We start from the raw sequence: 23,983 nt of genomic DNA on the forward strand, positions 1-23,983 counted from the left end.
GTTCTTCTCATGAAGAACAGCTGTCACCAGAGTCTGTGACCTACCTAAAGTCTCATGCAAAACTTTCTTGTGTACTGGCCTCACTCAGGGAATGAGAGCAGAATTAATTCAGCTCAGTAAAACAGTTACGTGTGTGTGTGTGTGTATATATATATATATATATATATATATATATATATATATATATATATATATATGCACACATATATACAGTATTGTTCAAAATAATAGCAGTACAATGTGACTAACCAGAATAATCAAGGTTTTTAGTATATTTTTTATTGCTACGTGGCAAACAAGTTACCAGTAGGTTCAGTAGATTCTCAGAAAACAAACAAGACCCAGCATTCATGATATGCACGCTCTTAAGGCTGTGCAATTGGGCAATTAGTTGAAAGGGGTGTGTTCAAAAAAATAGCAGTGTCTACCTTTGACTGTACAAACTCAAAACTATTTTGTACAAACATTTTTTTTTCTGGGATTTAGCAATCCTGTGAATCACTAAACTAATATTTAGTTGTATGACCACAGTTTTTTAAAACTGCTTGACATCTGTGTGGCATGGAGTCAACCAACTTGTGGCACCTCTCAGCTGTTATTCCACTCCATGATTCTTTAACAACATTCCACAATTCATTCACATTTCTTGGTTTTGCTTCAGAAACAGCATTTTTGATATCACCCCACAAGTTCTCAATTGGATTAAGGTCTGGAGATTGGGCTGGCCACTCCATAACATTAATTTTGTTGGTTTGGAACCAAGACTTTGCCCGTTTACTAGTGTGTTTTGGGTCATTGTCTTGTTGAAACAACCATTTCAAGGGCATGTCCTCTTCAGCATAGGGCAACATGACCTCTTCAAGTATTTTAACATATGCAAACTGATCCATGATCCCTGGTATGCGATAAATAGGCCCAACACCATAGTAGGAGAAACATGCCCATATCATGATGCTTGCACCTCCATGCTTCACTGTCTTCACTGTGTACTGTGGCTTGAATTCAGAGTTTGGGGGTCGTCTCACAAACTGCCTGTGGCCCTTGGACCCAAAAAGAACAATTTTACTCTCATCAGTCCACAAAATGTTCCTCCATTTCTCTTTAGGCCAGTTGATGTGTTCTTTGGCAAATTGTAACCTCTTCTGCACATGCCTTTTTTTTAACAGAGGGACTTTGCGGGGGATTCTTGAAAATAGATTAGCTTCACACAGACGTCTTCTAACTGTCACAGTACTTACAGGTAACTCCAGACTGTCTTTGATCATCCTGGAGGTGACCATTGGCTGAGCCTTTGCCATTCTGGTTATTCTTCTATCCATTTTGATGGTTGTCTTCCGTTTTCTTCCACGTCTCTCTGGTTTTGCTCTCCATTTTAAGGCATTGGAGATCATTTTAGCTGAACAGCCTATCATTTTTTGCACCTCTTTATAGGTTTTCCCCTCTCTAATCAACTTTTTAATCAAAGTACGCTGTTCTTCTGAACAATGTCTTGAACGACCCATTTTCCTCAGCTTTCAAATGCATGTTCAACAAGTGTTGGCTTCATCCTTAAATAGGGGCCACCTGATTCACACCTGTTTCTTCACAAAATTGATGACCTCAGTGATTGAATGCCACACTGCTATTTTTTTGAACACACCCCTTTCAACTAATTCAACTAATTTCCCAATTGCACAGCCTTAAGAGCGTGCATATCATGAATGCTGGGTCTCATTTGTTTTCTGAGAATCTACTGAACCTACTGGTAACTTGTTTGCCACGTAGCAATAAAAAAATATACGAAAAACCTTGATTATTCTGGTTAGTCACATTGTACTGCTATTATTTTGAACAATACTGTATATACAGTGGGGAAAATAAGTATTTAGTCAGGCACCAATTGTGGAAGTTCTCCCATTTAAAAAGATGAGGCCTGTAATTTTCATCATAGGTACACTTCAACTATGAGGGTCAAAATGTAAAAAAAAACAAATCCAGAAAATCACAGAGTAGGATTTTTAATGAATTTATTTGCAAAGTAAGTTGGAAAATAAGTATTGGTCAATAACGAAAGTTTATCTCAATACTTTGATATATACCCTTTGTTGGCGATGACAGAGGTCAAACATTTTCTGTAAGTCTTCACAAGGTTTCACACACTGTTGCTGGTATTTTGGCCCATTCCTCCATGCAGATCTCCTCTAAATCAGTGATGTTTTGGGGCAACACAGACTTTCAACTCCCTCCAAAGATTTGCTATGGGGTTGAGTTCTGGAGACTGGCTAGGCCACTCGAGGATGTTAAAATGCTTCTTACGAAACCACTTCTTCGTTACCCAGGCGGTGTGTTTGGGATCATTATCATGCTGAAAGACCCAGCCATGTTTCATCTTCATGGCCCTTGCTGATGGAAGGAGGTTTCCACTCAAAATCTCACGATACATGGCCCCATTCATTCTTTCCTTTACACGGATCAGTCGTCCAGGTCCCTATGCAGAAAAACAGCCCTAAAGCATGATGTTTCCACCCTCATGATTCACAGTAGGTATGGTGTTCTTTCTCCTCCAAACAAGTTGAGTTTTTACCAAAAAGTTCTATTTTGGTTTCATTTGACCATATGACATTGTCCCAATCCTCTTCTGGATCACCCAAATGCTCTCTAGCAAACTTCAGACATGTACTGGCTTAAGCAGGGGAACACGTCTGACACTGCAGGATTTGAGTCCCTGGCGGCGTAGTGTGTTACTGATGGTAGCCTTTGACCCGCAGAGAGCTGGGACCAAAGTGACATTCACAAGGTCCCCCTGTGTGGTTCTGAGATTTTTGCTCACCGTTCTTGTGGTCATTTTGACCCCACGGGTGAGATATTGTGTGGAGACCCAGATCGAGGGAGATTATCATTGGTCTTCCATGTCTACATTTTCTAATAATTGCTCCCACAGTTGATGTCTTCACACCAGCTGCTTTCCTATTGTAGATTTAGTCTTCCCAGCCTGGTGCAGGTCTACACTTTTGTTTCGGGTGTCCTTTGACAGCTCTTTGGTCTCGGCCATAGTGGAGTTTGGAGTGTGACTGTTTGAGGTTGTGGACAGGTGTCTTTTATATTGATAATAAGTGGAGGGCAGAGGAGCCTCTTAAAGAACTTGTTACAGGTCTGTGAGAGCCAGAAATCTTGCTTGTTTGTAGGTGACCAAATACTTATTTTCCACCATTATTTGCAAATAAATTCATTCAAAATCCTACAATGTAATGTCATTTTCTGGATTTTTAGTTTTTACATTTTGTCTCTCATAGTTGAAGTGTACCTATGATGAAAATTACAGGCCTCCCTCATCTTTTTAAATTGGAGAATTAGCACAATTGGTGGCTGACTAAATACTTATTTTCCCCACTGTGTGTATATACAGTCTTGTTCAAAATAATAGCAGTACAAGGTGACTAACCAGAATAATCAAGGTTTTTAGTATATTTTTTATTGCTACGTGGCAAACAAGTTACCAGTAGGTTCAGTAGATTGTCAGAAAACAAACAAGACCCAGCATTCATGATATGCACGCTCTTAAGGCTGTGCAATTGGGCAATTAGTTGAAAGGGGTGTGTTCAAAAAAATAGCAGTGTCTACCTTTGACTGTACAAACTCAAAACTATTTTGTACAAACATTTTTTTTCTGGGATTTAGCAATCCTGTGAATCACTAAACTAATATTTAGTTGTATGACCACAGTTTTTTAAAACTGCTTGACATCTGTGTGGCATGGAGTCAACCAACTTGTGGCACCTCTCAGCTGTTATTCCACTCCATGATTCTTTAACAACATTCCACAATTCATTCACATTTCTTGGTTTTGCTTCAGAAACAGCATTTTTGATATCACCCCACAAGTTCTCAATTGGATTAAGGTCTGGAGATTGGGCTGGCCACTCCATAACATTAATTTTGTTGGTTTGGAACCAAGACTTTGCCCGTTTACTAGTGTGTTTTGGGTCATTGTCTTGTTGAAACAACCATTTCAAGGGCATGTCCTCTTCAGCATAGGGCAACATGACCTCTTCAAGTATTTTAACATATGCAAACTGATCCATGATCCCTGGTATGCGATAAATAGGCCCAACACCATAGTAGGAGAAACATGCCCATATCATGATGCTTGCACCTCCATGCTTCACTGTCTTCACTGTGTACTGTGGCTTGAATTCAGAGTTTGGGGGTCGTCTCACAAACTGCCTGTGGCCCTTGGACCCAAAAAGAACAATTTTACTCTCATCAGTCCACAAAATGTTCCTCCATTTCTCTTTAGGCCAGTTGATGTGTTCTTTGGCAAATTGTAACCTCTTCTGCACATGCCTTTTTTTTAACAGAGGGACTTTGCGGGGGATTCTTGAAAATAGATTAGCTTCACACAGACGTCTTCTAACTGTCACAGTACTTACAGGTAACTCCAGACTGTCTTTGATCATCCTGGAGGTGATCATTGGCTGAGCCTTTGCCATTCTGGTTATTCTTCTATCCATTTTGATGGTTGTCTTCCGTTTTCTTCCACGTCTCTCTGGTTTTGCTCTCCATTTTAAGGCATTGGAGATCATTTTAGCTGAACAGCCTATCATTTTTTGCACCTCTTTATAAGTTTTCCCCTCTCTAATCAACTTTTTAATCAAAGTACGCTGTTCTTCTGAACAATGTCTTGAACGTCCCATTTTCCTCAGCTTTCAAATGCATGTTCAACAAGTGTTGGCTTCATCCTTAAATAGGGGCCACCTGATTCACACCTGTTTCTTCACAAAATTGATGACCTCAGTGATTGAATGCCACACTGCTATTTTTTTGAACACACCCCTTTCAACTAATTCAACTAATTGCCCAATTGCACAGCCTTAAGAGCATGCATATCATGAATGCTGGGTCTCATTTGTTTTCTGAGAATCTACTGAACCTACTGGTAACTTGTTTGCCATGTAGCAATAAAAAAATATACGAAAAACCTTGATTATTCTGGTTAGTCACATTGTACTGCTATTATTTTGAACAAGACTGTATATATATATATATATATATATATATATATATATATATATATATATATATATATATATATATAGTTTTTTAAATCTTTTTTTTTATCTACATTGTGACTTCTCTGCTCAGCTTGTCTCTTGTTTGCAGCAATTTGTGACGTGTACTGCCTGCTGAGTTTCGTCCAGGAATGGGAGGAAATAAAGCAGATAAGAGAACCAGAAGGAAAAGAAAAACAAATGGTGGAAATGAGCAACAACCTTGAACCTTGTGAGTGACTGTGCAAATTAGGGCCACATTCCCTCGATCTTTATCCCAAACAAGCATTGGTGTGATGGATATAGTCCTCCTTGGTTCAGAAAACAAACTTCCACTCAAGATCCAGTTAAAAGTCTTTGATGGTACGCTAATCCTAAAGTTATCAGATAGGTGTCGCTCTTCCTGTTCCTGAGGGGCCACGGCCTCTACCAACCCGTCTTAGAGAGTGCAGCGCAATGGCACAGCAGCCGCGCAACAGGGAACACATGTTGTACACTGGCATGCCTTCATTCCGCGCCCCCCGGCAAAGCCACGCCAGTGTGGGAACTACAGGAACGGTCACCGCTAAGAAGTCAATCAGGAAATAACGGCTCCAGTGGCTCCTCTGAGGGGGAGCTGATTCTGTGTCCTCCCCCATTCCAGCTTCACCACTGACCATTACTACCACTGCTTCCTGTGGTGGCGGCTCGAGAGGTGGTGACGCTCTACGACAAGGTTGTTGAACCTGTGGCATCGTCAACACTGTTTGCGTCGTTGTTGATGATGTAAATTCAACTGTGTTGTCTAGCGGTGAAGTTTCTGTGATGTATGACATCTGGGCAGGGGAAGCAGTTGCAGAGGATGGCGAAAACACCTGTGGTTCAGATAAAGTAATGTCTGGCACACAAGCCGCTGAAGTGATGATGCTCAATTCCTCACCTGCGCCCTCTTCAGAGATCCAGGTTATGGTGGGGCTGCAGGCCTGTGAACGGTATCCTGGCCTGTCACTGACCGCTGATGCACTAGGGGGCGGTGGTGGAGGTGGTGCTTCCTCCTGTGGGAGGTGCAGAAACAAATGGTGGTGTGGGAGGTAGGCATGTGGAGCACAGCTGCAGTTGTTGTTAACAGCATGGCAGGATCGGCTTACGGGCAACTTCATCTCTCCGCCGCACAATCTCTCGCAGGTGGAGGAACGCGACATAGTGGAGCATAGTGTCGGGTGAGGAGCTTGCTCAGACAGTAGAGCTGCTTCTAGAAGTAGATGAGTACGTCCGTCCCCTCTTGGTAATGTCATCGCCCCTCTGTTGGCAGGAATGTAGCGATCAGAACGTACGTTTCCATTGCGATCTGTAGCACCAGGTGACATGTCACTGTTCAGCCTGGTGAAGGTGGCGCTGCGTCTCATGGTGTGGGCCGGAGAGCAGCCACAAGACCTGGATGCCCCAATTCGTGGGCCTATCCTACCAACGCCTAGACTTTCAGACTTACAGTCCTGTTGATCTGCCTCATGGGGCCCCAGATTGGACCTAACGGTTTCCACAGCCTGCTGAAGCTGCTGGATCTCCTTCCGGGCCTCTTTTAGGGCCAGCTGGGCCTCTATGCGATGACATTCCTCCTCGATCCAATCCTCCTGCATCCGAGTCAGCTGCATCCGCAACTCCTCGATCTCCGAGTCTCTGCCATGATAAAAAAAAAAAAAAAGCATAAGAAAAAGGGCATAGTAATACATTTAGTGCTTTGTCTGAAATGGCATTCTATGTAGTATGTATTACATTTGATTTGAACTTCACATCTGCTAAAAAATTATCCTATATGATATGATTGTTTGAGGTAAGATAATGTTTTATTAATATTATAAACAGACTAGTGCGGTCAATCAATTAAAAAAGATTAACTAATAAATTTGTAATTTTTTTCTGAAATGTATCAGTTAATCCCACCTAATATACTTTTATTTTGTAATAATTTCACATTCAAACTTCAAATTGATGTAGAAACAGCATAAAGACAGTATATTTAAATATACATATTTTTTTAATGACATCTTTTGGTGAGTAACAATGATACCAAGACTAGGATTTTTTCTACCTAATATTTAAACATTGACTATAGACAAAGTCTGCTTTATTTTAAATTCTTCCACATGTACAGGAAATACATACAGAGAATTGAAATTGTATTACTCTCAGACATGGCCGTAGCCAGGCTTTGAACATTAGTGAGGTCCAGGGAGTTCCTGTAATAACCCCCTTATAATAGAATTGTGCTATAATAACCCCTATAAATACAACTAATTATGTACTCTAACAGTTGAAAAGAGACAGAAATGTAGATGTTTTTGGAGGGGTGCTCATTTTTAAATCATACCTTATTAGTTTGTTAATATTATATGGGGTGAATATTTTTATCAGTTGTTTATTATTCATACAAACGTACATATTGCCCACCAAATGTTATTTTTTGATTGTCAAGATTACAAAAGTGTATCCTGTGGTGCAGCAGTTCGTGTGTCATACTGTACATACTTTGACACGATTGACCCGGGCTCGAAATTTGCCTTTTGGCAAAAAATTTCTCCGTTTTTAAATTTCAAATCGCATCAAAAAAAGCATTTAATTTCATTGAAAATTAAGTAAATAATCACAAAGTTAAGGGTAGGTGTAGGGAGGGCTTTATTGTCCCAATAAGATGGCATCCATCAAACTAGACTCAAGTTATTATTGCATACTGTTTTATAATTTACTACTGAGGTGCAGCTAATTGCCACTATTTGCAATAAGTAATGTAACTATTTTTTTATATACATTTTCTACATTTCTAATATTTTCAACTGTTTTCAAACATTAAGCAGGCACGTTAACCTTACAGTAGACCTCAACACTGATTACTGTCAGAATCCTTTATCAGTTGAAGGATTAATTATTAATTATCTCATTTTAAAGCACATGAGATCATTCTGTGGTTAAATACAGATTTAAAATCATAACAAGAAATAGTTTAGTAGCAATGAGATGGTTTTAGAAATCAAATCTTTGCATAGTTATGACAGTAAACACTGGAATTTAACAATGTTTTTGGGGAAAAAACTGTTAATCTTAAAAAATAAAGCATTTATACAAACCCAAACAGGAAATAAAGTAACTGTGCATAAACTTTAGGCTGCTTCTCGTTCTCTCGCTCACAATTCTCTGAAGACTCATTCTCGCAGCAATCATTTTCATACCACGGACGCTAAACATTATGAATTACATGCAGACATTTAATGAGTCATTTAATAAGTGAACTTTAATCAGTCTTCTCATAAACCCATTATAATAAATCTCATATTTACATGTTACCTGTACCTTTCAGCAAGTAGAAAATATACAGAAATTGTATAAAGTTATCACACACTAAATTCTAAATTAAATATAGATGATCATTGGATTAATTTTGTATTTTTTTGATTAACAGACATCATATCTGCTGGTTATTAGCTTAACTGGCTGCTACTACTTCAAGAACACCCGCTGCTTAATGTGACCCAGATATGACACATTTGAGAGAGCCACATCTGACACATTTTCTCACAACCCCTTTACCTTTTCTGACCCACTTGGGGTCTTATAATCTCTACTAATGAGCTGACGAGTTGAATCGGGTGTGTTAGATGAGGGAGTTCTTAAATGAGACTCATATATAACAAATACATGCATGCACAGATTTAAGGCAGCTTTATTTTTATTTTATTTTTATTTGCCTTTTTCACCTTTTTGTTAACTTCATGATGACATTACTACAATACTGCATACTCGTAGTTTCTTTTGTGCTTTATGAAATGATTGTTTCACAGACCACATAGTAGGGAAGTAGGTATATTCAGATGCAAGGTAGGTTCTGCTATATATGTCTGGATGTATAATACGCAGAATGACCCAAAGCTATAAAACTCCACTGACAGGATGTTGAGTGATAGAAGCATTACTGACCGGTCCTGAAGCCTCTCCACCTTTTCTTTCAGTCGAGATCTTAAGTGGCGAATACACACTTCCTTCTGCTGCAGTGGGGTGAGATACTGCTCCGGAGCAGGCGGACGGATCCCGTGATTCTCATTACAGGTTGCATACCTTCCCTGCCGTCTGGTCAGAGAGCAAGAAATACATAATGTACATGTATATATAATAACTTATAATTGTGATTTATCTCATATAATTACAACATATTTAGCATATTAGGATAAAACTAAATAGCTTTCTATTTTTTCTATTCTATTTGTTTTTCTTTGTGTGTGTGTGTGTGTGTGTGTGTAAAAAAAAAGAAAACAGTCAGTATCTGGTGTGACCACCATTTGCCTCACGCAGTGTAACACATCTCCTTCACATAGAGTTGATCAGGTTGTTGATTGTGGCCTGTGGGATGTTTGTCCGCTCCTCTTCAATGGCTGTGCGAAGTTGCTGGAAATGCTGTGGTATACGTTGATCCAGAGAATCCCAAACATGCTCAATGGGTGACATCTCAAGAGAGTATGCTGGCCATGCAAGAACTGGGATCTTTTCAGCTTCCAGGAATTGTGTACAGATCCTTGCAACATGGGGGCGTGCATTATCATGCTTCAACATGAGGTGATGGTCATTGATGAATGGCACAACAATGGGCCTCAGGATCTCGTCATGGTGTCTCTTTGCATTCAAAATGCCATCAATAAAATGCACCTGTGTTCATTGTCCATAATATACACCTGCCCATACCATAGCCCCACCACCTAGAATGGCTTATGGTAGAGAAATGAACAATCAATTTATGGCCAACATCTCTGGTGGACATTCCTGCAGTCATCATGCCATTGGCATGCTCCCCCAAAACTTGCGACATCTGTGGCATTGTGCTGTGAGATAAAACTGCACATTTTAGAGAAGGCCTTTTATTGTGGCCAGCCTAAGACACACCTGTGCAATAATCATGCTGTCTAATCAGCATCTTGATATGTCACCTGTGAGGTGGACTGATTATCTCGGCAAAAGAGAATTGCTCACTAACACAGATTTAGACAGATTTGAACAATATTCGAGAGAAATAGGCCTTATGTGTACATAGAAAAAGTCTTAGATCTTTGAGTTCATCTCATGAAAAATGGGGCCAAAAATAAAAGTGCTGCTTTTATAATTTTGTTCAGTGTAAGTCACTTTGGATAAAAGTGTCTGATAAATGACTAAATGTAAATGTAATGTAAATAACAGGCTCAAGTTTACTGGGAACTGGTGCAACACCCATAGAGTAAATTTATGCAACAAGGATGTCTACCCATCTCATCTGCACAAAAACAAAACAAAAAGAAAATTATATATTTCGGTTGAGGAGACAATTAGAGAAGCCCTAAGTGGCAATACATGCATGATACATAACAAAAAGTTGTCTCATGATCTCAACATATTTCCTCAACACATATATATATATATATATATATATATATATATATATATATATATGTATAATTTTTTTTTTTCTTAAAGCGTCAAAAGCTTAGCGTTCAATGAATTAATTGGTTTTTACTTTAATCGCAGATTTGAGAAGCTGTTGGGTCTACAAAGTTATCCAACACTGAACATGTATTATTATTATTATTATTATTATTATTATTATTATTTATTTATTTATTTGCCAGACAATAAATGACATTTGCAATGATATCAACACCATTTACAAAAGTTAAATATAAAATTATATTGATTCAATCGCACAAATGTAATTGAGATCTACAGGAAAAGGCGTTTTAGTAAATTAACAGCTTATGTATAACTTTAGCAGACTTAATGTGTGAGAACTATGATCTACATCTATGGTGCCTTTTATGATAGTTTTACTCCCCTTTCACTTTTATTTAAAAAAGAGCAGCCTGCACATTCTTATAAAATATCTCCTGTTGTGAACCACAGAGAAATAAAAACAGCTCTGTATTTCGGTATTTCGGAAATCTATATTTTTGAATATCCGATTAAGGCACAAATAAGTTTCGTGTTTATTTGTATATTGCTTTTCACAACACACATTATTGCAAAGCAGCTTCACAGAAAGTAACCCGACTTTTAAATGTATGTAGTATCATGTCTGTTCCATCAGTTCTATTTCTGTACTATCCTTTCTGCCACCATGCAAAATCTGGAACACGACCCTGATGGAAGACAAATCTAATCTGCCTTTGAGTGTGTGTGTGTGTGTGTGTGTGTGTGTGTGTCGCTCACCGTGGTGTGGCTGGGTTGGAGCGTGATACAGTATTGCTCTCTGTACACTTGCAGGACGCTGCTGAGTAACTGCTACGGACAGACGAGTCTCCATGCGAGTGTTGAGTGCCTGGGGCAGCAGGCCTTCTGTGACACACACACACAATGACAGCTGAGCTCTGACGTCTCTATCAAACAGGATGCCACAGTGAAACGTTTCACATCGTAAAACTGGATGTGTTTTAAAGGAACTGGCACTGAATGAATATAGCACTTTATAATAATTAGAAAACATTTGTATGTTAAAGGTGCCATAGAATGCATTGATACAATATTTTAAATTGTTTTCTGATGTTCCCAGAGTGTGTATGCAAAATTTTATCTCAAAATACCCCATAGATAATTTTTTATAGCTTCTTGAATTTACCACTTTAAGGGTATGAGCCAAACGCTCTTGTTTATGTGTATGTCCCCTTTAAATGAAGCTGAGCTGGTGCTCCTGCCTCCCTCCCTCCCAGTTTTGCCATGTAAATGGGCTTCTTTACACTGTTGCTGCGAGTTGCTTTTCATGTCCGCTGGAGGGTTTTGTTGCAAAAATCAGGCAACCCTGCTCCCTTCAAGAGCTCATGCTCGTGGGCAGACCTGTGTTACTAACCTCACACATTGCTTTCAAACGCAATTTTGAACTACCACATTCCTATTCATGATCATTCTGGTATCAGGTGAAGGCAGCATTACGTGACAGTGGTAGCTTTAGCAACATTATCCTTACAGAGAGCCAACAAGCTTTAAAAAAAAAAAAAAAAATATATATATATATATATATATATATATATATATATATATATATATATATATATATATATATATATATATGATGCTTACTTTGTCTGGAGGTTTGTGCACGAAGCGCTGGTATCGATCCCTCTTTCAGAAACAATCTTTGCACAACTACAGCGCTGAACTGACCCTCCTTTGTGAGGCAGTTGATACCCGTGTAAAATGTTACCACAAAGTATATATATTTTTTCCTTCGAAAATGAAAGTTAACCACTGTGTCCTCAGTGATCTATGGAGACTCAACACACAACACTTTTAATGGCTCTTTTGTATCTGACATTGTACCTCCAGCTGCTCACATATGAGTGGGACTTTCACAGACTATGTCATCATAGTCTGGAACTGTCACTGTGTAGAGACTGTTTATGATTTTTGGGAAATATAAAACCATATATGAGTGGATTTTTACTATAATAGTTTGGTTGTTTTCATGCACTGCGCCCACACAGTGTTCAAACACCTTATAAAAGCGATTTTTGCATTCTATGGCACCTTTAAAGGAGAAGGTCTGCATTACCTGCGGGAGCCAGCAGATGGCACTCGGTTCTCTGAGAGGGACATTGACCTTGTAACAGCACAATTACAAGGATTTCTCAGGACAGATCTCTCTAGAAGACACACATACACCGAAGAATATGAAATACAGTTAGAAAAAAAAAGCATATATGAATGACACAATATTAATCTCTTTGTACTTAAAGGGACATTTTTTAAAGAAAAACAAAAGGGTATGTGTGTTTCTTAATGTTAGCCATACATGAATTTGATTAAAGAGCCACACAGATGGGAAATCAAAAATTACGTTTATTACAGTGTATGATGTAGCTGTCCATCAGTGTAAACAATGTGCAAAGTAATTAAACCAAAAAGTACACGATTTATAAAGTTATTGGCTTCTAAAGTAAGGAGTCGACTCTGAATCGCTGAAACGAGTCGTTATAGATTTCAAATCTTTTGCCCATCTCTATGTACGTCACTAGGAGCACTTTGCATAATAAACTCCGCCTACCGTCTTGGGAGAAACGGAACTCTGACCTGCCCCTCCCCCACACAGACGCTCTGGTTGGTGTGATAGCATCATGTCGAGGAGACCGTTTGTTTTATTTTCACTGCCAAAGAATGAAAATCAGAAGAACCAATGGCTAAAATTCATTTTCACCACAATACCAGAGCAGTACAACAAATCCTTGTTGTGTTCACAACATTTCACTGATGACTGCTTTTCTAATCTCGGTGAGTACAAGGCGGGATTTTCAAAGCGTTTGCCATAAAAGAGGGTTCATTACCAACTTTATTTAGATGAACGAGCATCTCCGAATCACAACGCGAAGTATGATTATAGTGCGCTAGTAGTGCGCTAGCACTAACAGTTATATGTTAAAACCCTCTGGAGTCGATTAACGCGGATACGCGTTATGAGTCATTTTCCCCTGATAACCTCGAAAAAGTCTGCGCTGATCTTCATTTACAAACACGTCATTAAAATGAAGTGTAACTCCGTGCATACTCAACTAAGAGACATGAGAGAGATATCTATAGAAAGCTTGACATGTCTACTTTAAAACTAAACAAGTGCTGCCGAAAACAGATATTCTGTGATAAAGTAATCCATATGAAAACAACTTGATGTCCAATCTTTCACGTCTCCCTTCATTATATCTAATGTGACCACGCCCCTGCGCTGAACGCACTATTCAGATTCAAACTGAAGCGCGTGGCTTGAATACCCACACACAGAAGAAAAAGCAGCCAGACTGTTCAAGTTTTTTATTTTACTGTTTGCTTCACGATGAGAGGAATAAGACATAATTCACCCCAAAAAGATGCTTACGCATTGTTTACCATGAAGTTGTGTGCGGAACAACCAATCAAAACTATGTCAGTTGACCAATCAGAACACAGTATGCTACCGAAAGGCGGGGTTTAAGGAAACTGAATCCTTTGAACAGCTTCGCGCGAACCGTTTGGGGATCTCTGAGAATTGAGGTAATTTTAAAATGATATTTTGACAAAATGACAATGTTTTTTTAACCTTGGATGGATTTAAACCTGTTGTACAGGACTTATAAACGGTGATAGGAAGCTTAGAATTTTCATCTTACTGGCTCTTTAATGAAAAAAAAGAAGAAACTAAATAATCCACGTCCAAGCACTCACATAGCAGGCTAAATATAAAAAGCAAGCAGGCCTTTGTCAGGGTGGAAGGCCTGCTTGGGCTGATACGTGTTGGTGTTTTTTAACATGTAGCCCTTTCTTACAATAAAGGCTTTTTATATTTTGCTTGCTATGCGAGTGCCTGGACGTGGATTATTTTTGTTTCTTGCAATAGAATCCACTTTTTGTTTCTGACGGTATGTAAACTGTTTTGGGGGTTTGGGGTTCGATTTTTTTCATGTTTTTGAGTCTCATGTTCACCAAGAATTTTATATTGTATATGTTCAACATTTTCCTGATCAAAACTACAGTACAAAAAAGCAGTGATATTGTGAAATATTATTACACCTCAAAACAGTTGTTTACAATTTTAATATATTTTGAAATGTAATTTATTTATTTGATACAAAGCTGAATTCTAAGCATCAGTACTTCAGTCTCCAGTGACACATGGTCCATTAGAAATCATATGCTGATTTACTGCTCAAGAAACCTTAATCGTTATAGTTGGAATATAGTGCATAGATCATTTTTAGATGATAGATCATCACTATTGAAACTTGACCAGTAGTCCACATTCACTCTCATTGTATGGAAAATAGCAGCGTGAAGATTCCGGTAAAAATGCTTTTGTGTTCTATGGAAAAAGGTGATGAGTTTATAATAACACAATGGTGAGTGAGTATAATTTGCTGGTTGGCCATTTGATAGCCACAAACACAAGCGTGTTTATCTGGAGACTCTGTAACCTTGCATCCCATTAAAATACCAAATCAAAAAAGACACATGCCAGACAATATTAGAACATCAGATGCTGAACAGAATCCAACAGAGAGCATTTCATTCTGGATGCCACATTACGCACACGAAAATAAATGCTTATGTAAAGCATTGAGAATGGTAAACAAAATTAACTAGACAAAGACACACACACACACACACAATAGAGCTGATGGATTCTTCCACACTTTGAACTGAGCTATTCAACACACTCACAGAAACAACGATTGTCTCTCCGGAGCATGAAGAGTGTGTGGGTGTGACTGATGTAACACTGGCTGCCATGACAAAGCTAGTGTGAACTATTGATTCGTGTGCTGCTAAATTATTCAAACACAATTTTGAATTTTTTCTTTTTTCTAATTGGAGGCATTGTGATTATTATTTCAAAAACTGATTACACTCTAGATTACTGGCTCTCAAATATGCTTGCACTTTGCATATTTTTTTTAAGCCTGAGGACGGTCAATTGACTGAAATGTCATTTAAATATTTTTGTTATGATGCAGACTTGTGGATAGTGTGCAGGATTTATATTTTCGAGTTTATAATGCATATTTAATGAAAGGGAAATTAATGAAATACTCTGTTGTCGGTAAGGTGTCTTTTTTCTTTTTTTTCTTTTTTTTTTTTGCATGACCCAGTTCTGATTTGAGTCTGCACTTTCATCAGTTAAAAAAACATTGCTTCCACAATAAATAAGAAAAGTGTGTCTGATATTAGAGCTGGCTGTCAGTATACTTGGCCCCTGAAAGCATCTGTCAGACAACAGGGTTCAGTTCAGGACATCACATCACAGGGTGTTTGTGCTACAAGTAACATGAACAGAGACACACACACATATCTGGAGCTGCTGGTGTTACATAAGCTTTGACACGAGGAATCCTTATGTTCAAAAGCCAGACTGAACAATCAAAATCATTGCAACTTTCAAGTCACTTTTTTTTCATCTCAGAAAATCCCTCCCAAAAAAATTGCTCACTTTCATCTCTGTTCTAGTCTGTAGCTCAGAACACTGTGTTACGGCAGTTCTTATGTTACTATGGATGAACTAGACATATTATTGGTGTCAAAAAGAAACCACTTGTGGGGCAATATTTGCTTGCTTGTTTGAATTTTCAGCATTTTTACTTTTTTATTTTCTATGTATTTTTTCTTTTCTTAACCATATAATGACATGGTGTGCTTCTCAATTTTTATTTGTGTATCCTTGTTTCCTTTCCTTTCCTTACTTCCTTTCCTTGCGTCTTAGCTCCATTCCTTCAGGAGGCAAGGAATTGAATCAAGTGAAATGAAATCTCCTCGCTCCCTTTAGCATCACTTCAAAGCGTCATCAGCTCTGCTAAAGGGATCTGCCCTTATGTTGTTAAGGTTTGTTATTTAAGACATTCATAATAAATATTAATAAAGCAAGATGTCCTGTTCGAAGTGTATCACATGTATGATTTATTTAAACTGTAATTTATATGTCTGTCAGGTTCTTCAATGAAAAACACTTCCGTGAAGGATACACCTGTCCATTTTTTTGAAGGCAGATTAGCACCTCCTGGTGAGAGCAAAGAAAGGAAGACCTGTAATCTCATGGTGTAACCACTAGATGCCTGTATAGGAATCTATAGAGAGGCTTTTGAATTCCCTAGCTGTTTTATACACAATTATTACATTTTATTAGGTTGTGGATTTAAATGTATATTGAGACGTTCTTGGAAGTCGTGGCCTAGTGGTTAGAGAGTGTGACTCCTAACCCTAGGGTTGTGGGTTTGAATCTCGGGCCAGCAAAACCACAACTTATGTGCCCTTGAGCAAGGCACTGAACCCCCAAATGCTCCCTGGGCACTGCAGTGTAAGTAGCTGCCCACTGCTCTGGGTGAGTGTTCACTGTGTGTGTGTGTGTGTGTGTGTGTGTGTGTGTGTGTGCTTTGGATTGGTTAAATGCAGAGCATGAATTCTGAGTATGGGTAACCATACTTGGCTGAATGTCACTATTAAAGACTACCTTTTGTCAAGGTTTGTACACACACACACGTGTGTGAGTGGATGTTTCTGTTTTGCACTCTTGATGTTTTAGTGTTAACCCTTCCTTGCTGTCCACTTTTGTTTTTTTACTAAATTGTAGTTGAATTATTTATTTTATTTTACATAGTTGATGTGTTACAGGCACACCAGTTCATAATTGTTTGTGTGTGTTTGTGTGTGAGTATTTTTGACCGGATACCGGTATGTGACTTTTTTTATTTATGTTTTTACAGGCACTTAGCTTTTTCGAACCATGTCCTCAATTTTTGTGTGTGTGTGTTCACATACCAGGTGCCATAAAAGTCACAAAGTTTCATACCATTCTGATGAAGCTACGATAAAAAAAAAAAAGGTTTTCAAAATTGGCTGAAGACCACAAGGACCTTAGCTATCATGAACTAACAATGAAAAGTTGTACTTTTATAAACTTTGTTTATATTAACAAAGATTAATAAATACAATAACAATTGTCTTGTTAAATGCTAAATGAGTCATATGAGGCAATTTTTATGCTCATAAAAGAAGAAACATTCAGCTAAAACTCCTTTTTTATTTTATTTTCATTTATCTATCTATCTATCTATCTATCTATCTATCTATCTATCTATCTATCTATCTATCTATACACACACACACACACACACACACATAATACATATATACCAGTTTATTTCTTCTATGTTTTGGAGTTCCATCCATTGTTTCTAGGGCTGATTTTACTTTCATTTGACATTAGCATATTCAACAACACTTGCCTCAGAGTAATATCTGACAGCTACAGGTCACTGTAAAATGCAGAGATCCCAAGCCAATGGCTAGACAGACCTAGAAATTTATATATATATATATATATATATATATATATATATATATATATATATATATATATATAAAATACTAAATAAATATTTTTTTTCCCCACATTTTTAATATCTGGGACATATCCCTGGTTAATTTCTGCCTCACAGAGTAGTACTGCAGTATAGCACAAGACTACATTTTTGTAGACGCATCACTTGTAGTAAAGGGCACAAGCTGTCTTATGTAACCGTTTCTGAGACTGAAGCGCGCCGCTGCAACAGTGCGTCGGTGACTTTGTTCAGCATGAAACTAAATGACATAATACGCCTAGTCTATAGAAAGTGTAGGATGCTGAGAGACGCAGTTACTCATGATGTACAAATCGTTATGATGATGATGATGAACATTTTCACCTGTCATTATTTCTGAAACAGCTGTGAGTCGAGAGAATTCATGACAGAGAAGAGTGAACCGGGATGAACGTCACTTACATCCTCTGCTCTTCCCAGTAGTATCCCAGTGAAGTTTGTTCATGGATGTTGGCGTTGCCCTGTGCTCGAGTCGGGCCAGTGATGCGCGCGGCGTCATTGCGCTGATGGACGGATGCTGCTGCAGCTGCTGAGAGCAGAACCGACGCATTTGCGTGACGCTGCGACCGCGATTCTTAAAGTGACAGAGACCAAATGTAAAAAAAAATTTCATTTACATTTTTTTTTTTTTTTACTGCAAATTGTATACAACAAGACAGGGAACACCCAGCAAAATAAGGTACATCCAATATAAATAATACAAATAATCAACATAATATTTATCTATTTAGTTTCAAAATAATAATTGTTGGCATCAGAGCTGCAGATGTCAAGGGATTTTTGTACTGATTACAAATTATGAGAACAGGTTAATTAATGTATTTTAGTGCTCTGAACTTTTAAAACGTTGGTTCACCTCAGTTGCAACTGCTTTAAGACGGTTTCCTCTAAAGTACAATCAAACTTTTCATGATTATATTTGACCCATTGCCGTTCATACATGGGAGTCTTTGGCAATTGCTTGAACCACTTATTTTACTGGAGCTAGTAGGCTATCGATGTTCATTGAACAAGAGGCCATTGACCACTTTGAGAGGTCAAAATACATAAAAGAAAACAATGTATGCAATATGTTTTTGTTGTTGTTGTTGTTGTCTAGCTCATGAGATCCACTTTCCTGCAGAGTTTAGCTCAGAGTTTAGCTCTAGAGTTTGCTAATCAATGTCTTCAGCAGCATAAGAAAATCACAGGTAGGTTTGTTTGATAAAGGTTGGAACTAAACTCTGCAGTAAAGTGAATCTCACAAGCCAGATTTGAGGATCACTGGTTCAGGTGTAGGGTTGATAGAAAATACTGTTTGTACAGTATAAAAACCATTACGCCTATGGAGAGTTGGGGGATGGAAACTTTTGAACAGGATGAAAATGTCAAAATTTTTCTTCTTTCCTTGAAATATATATATTTTTTTTATTTATTTTTTATTTAAAAAAAAAAAAAAAAATCATTTAGTACTGTCCTTTGGAAGCAACAGAAGATACTTGCTTGTTTCCCGGTAGATAAATTAAGTACAATTTACCTTGATATTCAAATTCATGCATCGTGTTTCCTTCTGGAGCATCAGTGAATGTTTAAACCTTTTTTAATAGTTGTACAACTATTACAATGTATTAGTCATACATTTGTCTTTACTTTTTCTCTATTTTAGAAACTTCTTTATACACACTTGGTTTTAATGTTCAAATATTGCTATTAACAAGCCATTACAATGCTTATCAAGAATTAGTAAAGTACAGGTAGTTGTTAAGTTTAGGTATTGAGTAAGAATAGAGATGCAAATGTGGACATGCAAAATATGTGCTTTATAAGTAATTAACAACCAATATGTTAATCATATATTATTTTAGGCATGCTTTTAAGCAACTATTTAATAGTGAGAATTGGTATAGTATGATACAGGAGAATGGAGAAAGACTTAAGGAGAGAGAGAGAAAAAACACTTTTATTCAAAAGCCAAAGTAAGAAAAAAAAGCAACTTGGTGCATTTGCTTATATTTATATGGCCATAAAGTCAGATTAAATTCTAAATCTTTATTTATAGTAGTGTAACAGACTCCTTAAAATACACAATACAAATGTTGTGCTTTTGCCTTTACACACCACTACATTGGATTTGAAATAAAACAATCAAGATGTGATTGAAGTGCAGACTTTTAGCTTTGTTTTAGGTTCCACAACAATGACATTTACCATTTAGAGGTTACACCTATTGTGACGCTTGCGTATGGAAGACAGGAGACAATAGCAAGTAAACAGAGTTTATTGGATTAGATGAGATGATGGAAGGTCGGAGAGTGACGCAGGAACCACGATGGCAGCACAGACTGGTGAGTAGATGGGTCGTATGATCAGCGGCAACACCCACATGAAACAATCAACATGACGTAACATGAATACAACTGGAGACGGTGCATTCACGAACCGTGACAGTACCCCTCCTCCTAAGGACGCCTCCTGGCGTCCCCAGAATCTCTTACCTGTTGATTGTAATCATCGATAAGGGAATGATCCAGGATGTCCCTATCAGGTACCCAACTTCTCTCCTCCGGACCGTAACCCTCCCAGTCCACCAAGTACTGAAATCCGCGAGTCCAGAATGCGATTAACCAAATAGGTGGTCTCCCCATCTACAAGACGCGGTGGGGGAGGGACCGGGGTAGGCGGATTAATGGAAAATTGAAATACTCCTGTACGTAGGAGGGAGTTTAAGGCGGACTGCCACCGGACTAATGATCTTGGTGACAGTAAACGGGCCGATAAATTTGGGAGCCAATTTATTAGATACGGAACGGAGAGGAATGTTCTTGGTAGAAAGCCACACCTTTTGACCCACGACATATACGGGAGGCCTAGACCAGTGGCGATCGGCTTTGGCCTTGGTGCGCGGCCCCACTTGGAGTAGAGTCTCGCGGGCTCTGGTCCAAGTACGGTGACACCTCTGGACGAAGGCATGAATGTAGGGGACCGCAACCTCGGATTCCATACTGGGAAAAATAGGTGGCTGGTAACCTACATTACACTCAAAAGGAGATAGGCCCGTAGCTGATACTGGTAAGGTATTGTGGGCGTACTCCACCATAGACAATTGTTGGCTCCAGGAGGAAGGATTCTTGGAGACTAAACATCGCAACACCCTTTCCAAATCTTGGTTGGCTCTCTCGGTTTGACCATTGCTCTGGGGGTGAAACCCTGAGGACAGACTTACAGTCGCTCCCAGTAATTTACAGAATTCTCACCAAAATTTAGACACAAATTGGGGTCCCCTGTCAGAAACCATGTCTATCGGGAGGCCATGTAAACGAAAGACGTGGTCTATGACGGTCAACGCTGTCTCCTTTGCTGAGGGCAATTTGGCCAAGGGAATAAAGTGGGCGGCCTTCGAGAACCGGTCCACCACGGTTAAAACAACCGTGTTGCCCTGGGAGGGCGGAAATAAAATCTAGTGCGATGTGGGACCAGGGTCTCGAAGGAACCGGCATCGGTTGGAGTAACCCATCAGGGGGCCGATTAGAAGTCTTACCAGTGGCACAAACCGAGCAAGCCAAAACAAAACTGTGAATGTCGCGAGCCATAAGTGGCCACAAGATTTGTTGGCTGACTAAAAATCTAGTACGGTTAACCCCTGGATGGCAAGCGACATTAGAGCAATGTCCCCACTGGATAACGTTAGACCTTAATCCCTCCGGCACAAATAAATGGTTCGGTGGGCACCCGGGCGGAGGCATTACCCCTTCTAAGGCCGTTCTGACCTTCGATTGGAGACCACTAATGTCTCAGGAAAAATACACTCGGGAGTAGATGGACGCAGTCTTGGTGGAGGTCAAGGCGGTCAGAGGCGCAGCTAGTTGGCTGAAGTTGCGAATGAAACGCCGGTAGAAGTTAGCGAACCCAAGAAACTTCTGTAGGGCCTTACGGGAATCTGGGCTTGGCCATTCTACCACAGCCTTAACCTTCTCGGGATCCATGCGTATTCCCTCAGTCGACACGACATACCCCAAAAATGGAATAGACTGTGCATGAAACTCGCATTTCTCCACCTTGACAAAAAGCCCATTCTCTAACAACCTCTGAAGCACTCGTCAGACGTGCTGCACATGTTCCTGGAGAGAGGAAGAAAAAATCAATATGTCATCCAGGTAGACATAAATGAACTGATCAATCATATCTCGCAGCACGTCGTTGACGAGTGCCTGGAAGACCGCTGGGGAGTTGGAGAGCCCGAAGGGCAAATATTCAAACAAATATTCAAAGTGCCCTCTGGGGGTGTTAAAAACGGTCTTCCATTCATCCCCCTCCCTGATCCGAAACAAATGATACGCATTGCGTAAGTCCAGTTTTGTGAAAATAGATCGCTCCCTGCAACCTCTCGAAGGCTGAAGACATCAACGGCAAAGGATAAGTATTCTTAACCGTGATGTTGTTCAGCCCTCGGTAATCAATGCAAGGTCACAGTGATCCGTCCTTCTTTCCCACAAAAAAGAACCTCGCCCCCGCAGGAGAAGAGGAAGGACGGATGAATTTGGAAGCTAGAGAATCAGAAATATATTTCTCCATAGCCTCCCTTTCTGGAACAGAAAGTGAATAAAGTTTGCTCTAAGGCGGAGACTTACCTGACAGTAAATCTATGGCACAGTCGTAAGGACGATGTGGAGGAAGAGAAGCAGCCCGAGACTTACTGAACACTTCCTTCAGGTGGAGGTACTCAGCGGGCACGTTAGATAAATCCACCGCCTCCTCCTGTAACACAGACACAGACGGACAGGCAGATACTAAACAAGACTCATGACACTTTTTACACCAGGACAAAATGGAATTAGAGGACCAGTCTATTTTGGGGTTATGGAGGAGGAGCCAAGGGTGCCCGAGGACAATAGGTGCCAGGGGAGAGTCAAGGATGTGAAAAGAGATGGTCTCGGAGTGATTGCCAGAGGTGATGAGTGTAATGTCTTCAGTAATGTTTGAGATGGTGGGGAGTTGCTGTCCAGTGAGGGCGTGAACCGTGATGTGGTGCGGAAGGGGTCTGAGGGGAATGTGGAGCTTGTGTGCTAAAGTACTGTCCATGAAGTTACCTTCTGCCCAAGAGTCCAGTAGTGCTTGACAGTGGTGTGTCTTTGCTGACCACCGCAGCCTTACCGGAAGGAGCGTAGATGATGATGATGATGGTGATGAGGTCTTCTCGACGGAGATCCCACCCGATAGTAGCCTCATGCGTACTACCGGGCTTGGCCTTTTACCGGAAAGGCATGGGCTTGATGTCCAGCTCCCCCGCAGTAAAGACATAGGCCCAGGGACCTCCGCCTCTCCGTCTCCTCCCGGGAAAGCCGAGCTCGCCCTACCTGCATGGGCTCGTGATCGTAGGCGGGGCTCACCGCGTCCCCGCCGCTGAATCGCCCGTCTGCCGGTCCCCTGGATGGGGTGCTGAGTAGACCCCTCCTCTCCATCCGTGTGAGACATGCATCGAGCCGTAACGCCAGCTCAATAAGTCCATTGAGAGAGGGGGGAAGATCCAGGGCGTAGATCTCCCTCTGGACGCGGTCAGCTAGCCCATGCAGGAAAATGTCCCACTGCGCCTCCTCGTTCCAATAGCACTCTGCCGCCAGGGTCCGGAACTCGATCGAAAAGTCTGAGACGGATCTCTCGTGCTGGATTAACCCCGCCAGCCTCCTGGCTGCCTCCCGTCCTGCGACGGCCCGATCAAAGACCCGCCTCATCTCGGCGGAGAGCCTCATCTCCCAGAGAGCAACGTTAAAACAAAGGCCACCTTTGCTCTTTCGTTTGAAAATGTTCTGGGCTGAAGGGAAAAATGCATATCACAACAGGTTAGAAATGCTTTACAGAAGCTAGGCTCACCCGAGTATGCCTCCGGGATCGGAAGGCGTGGTTCTGGCTGGGAGGCAGTCACTGGTGGTATTGGGAGAACGGGCGGTGTGGGTGGTGCAGTGGGAGCTCGAAGAAGATGGAATTGTTGGGTGAGCTCGGACACCTGCATCACCAGGGCTTGAACCACGCGACCAGTGTCGTTAAGAGTCCTCTCCTGGGAGTCCATCCTCCGAACACTGGCGCTGAGAAATTGCTCAAGAACAGATGGTAGAGTATTTGTTA

General features: G+C 40.1%; 1 protein-coding gene across 1 annotated transcript; it reads right to left on the reverse strand.

The window, feature by feature from the left end:
* Nucleotides 1–5,109: 5,109 nt before the first annotated feature.
* LOC113107430 (syntaphilin-like) lies at nucleotides 5,110–18,433 on the reverse strand. Its single transcript, XM_026269925.1, has 5 exons — nucleotides 18,287–18,433; nucleotides 12,562–12,652; nucleotides 11,226–11,351; nucleotides 8,976–9,125; nucleotides 5,110–6,683 (listed from the first exon to the last, which is right to left on the reverse strand). Exons 2-5 carry the CDS (start codon nucleotides 12,603–12,605, stop codon nucleotides 5,411–5,413), a joined length of 1,593 nt encoding a protein of 530 aa, XP_026125710.1. The 5' UTR covers nucleotides 12,606–12,652; nucleotides 18,287–18,433; the 3' UTR covers nucleotides 5,110–5,410.
* Nucleotides 18,434–23,983: the final 5,550 nt, after the last annotated feature.

Source organism: Carassius auratus, chromosome 8 (assembly GCF_003368295.1).
Source record: "Carassius auratus strain Wakin chromosome 8, ASM336829v1, whole genome shotgun sequence".
Taxonomy (NCBI): Eukaryota; Metazoa; Chordata; class Actinopteri; order Cypriniformes; family Cyprinidae; genus Carassius; species Carassius auratus.

What these genes read in the sequence shown, in the direction of transcription:
- LOC113107430 (XM_026269925.1), bottom strand. Translation starts at nt 12,605, where the DNA reads ATGTCCCTCTCAGAGAACCGAGTGCCATCTGCTGGCTCCCGCAG. An exon ending in CCATCTGCTGGCTCCCGCAG is followed by an intron (nt 11,352 to 12,561) that starts GTAATGCAGACC and finishes TGTGTGTCACAG; the next exon opens with AAGGCCTGCTGCCCCAGGCA. An exon ending in TCCAACCCAGCCACACCACG is followed by an intron (nt 9,126 to 11,225) that starts GTGAGCGACACA and finishes CTCTCTGACCAG; the next exon opens with ACGGCAGGGAAGGTATGCAA.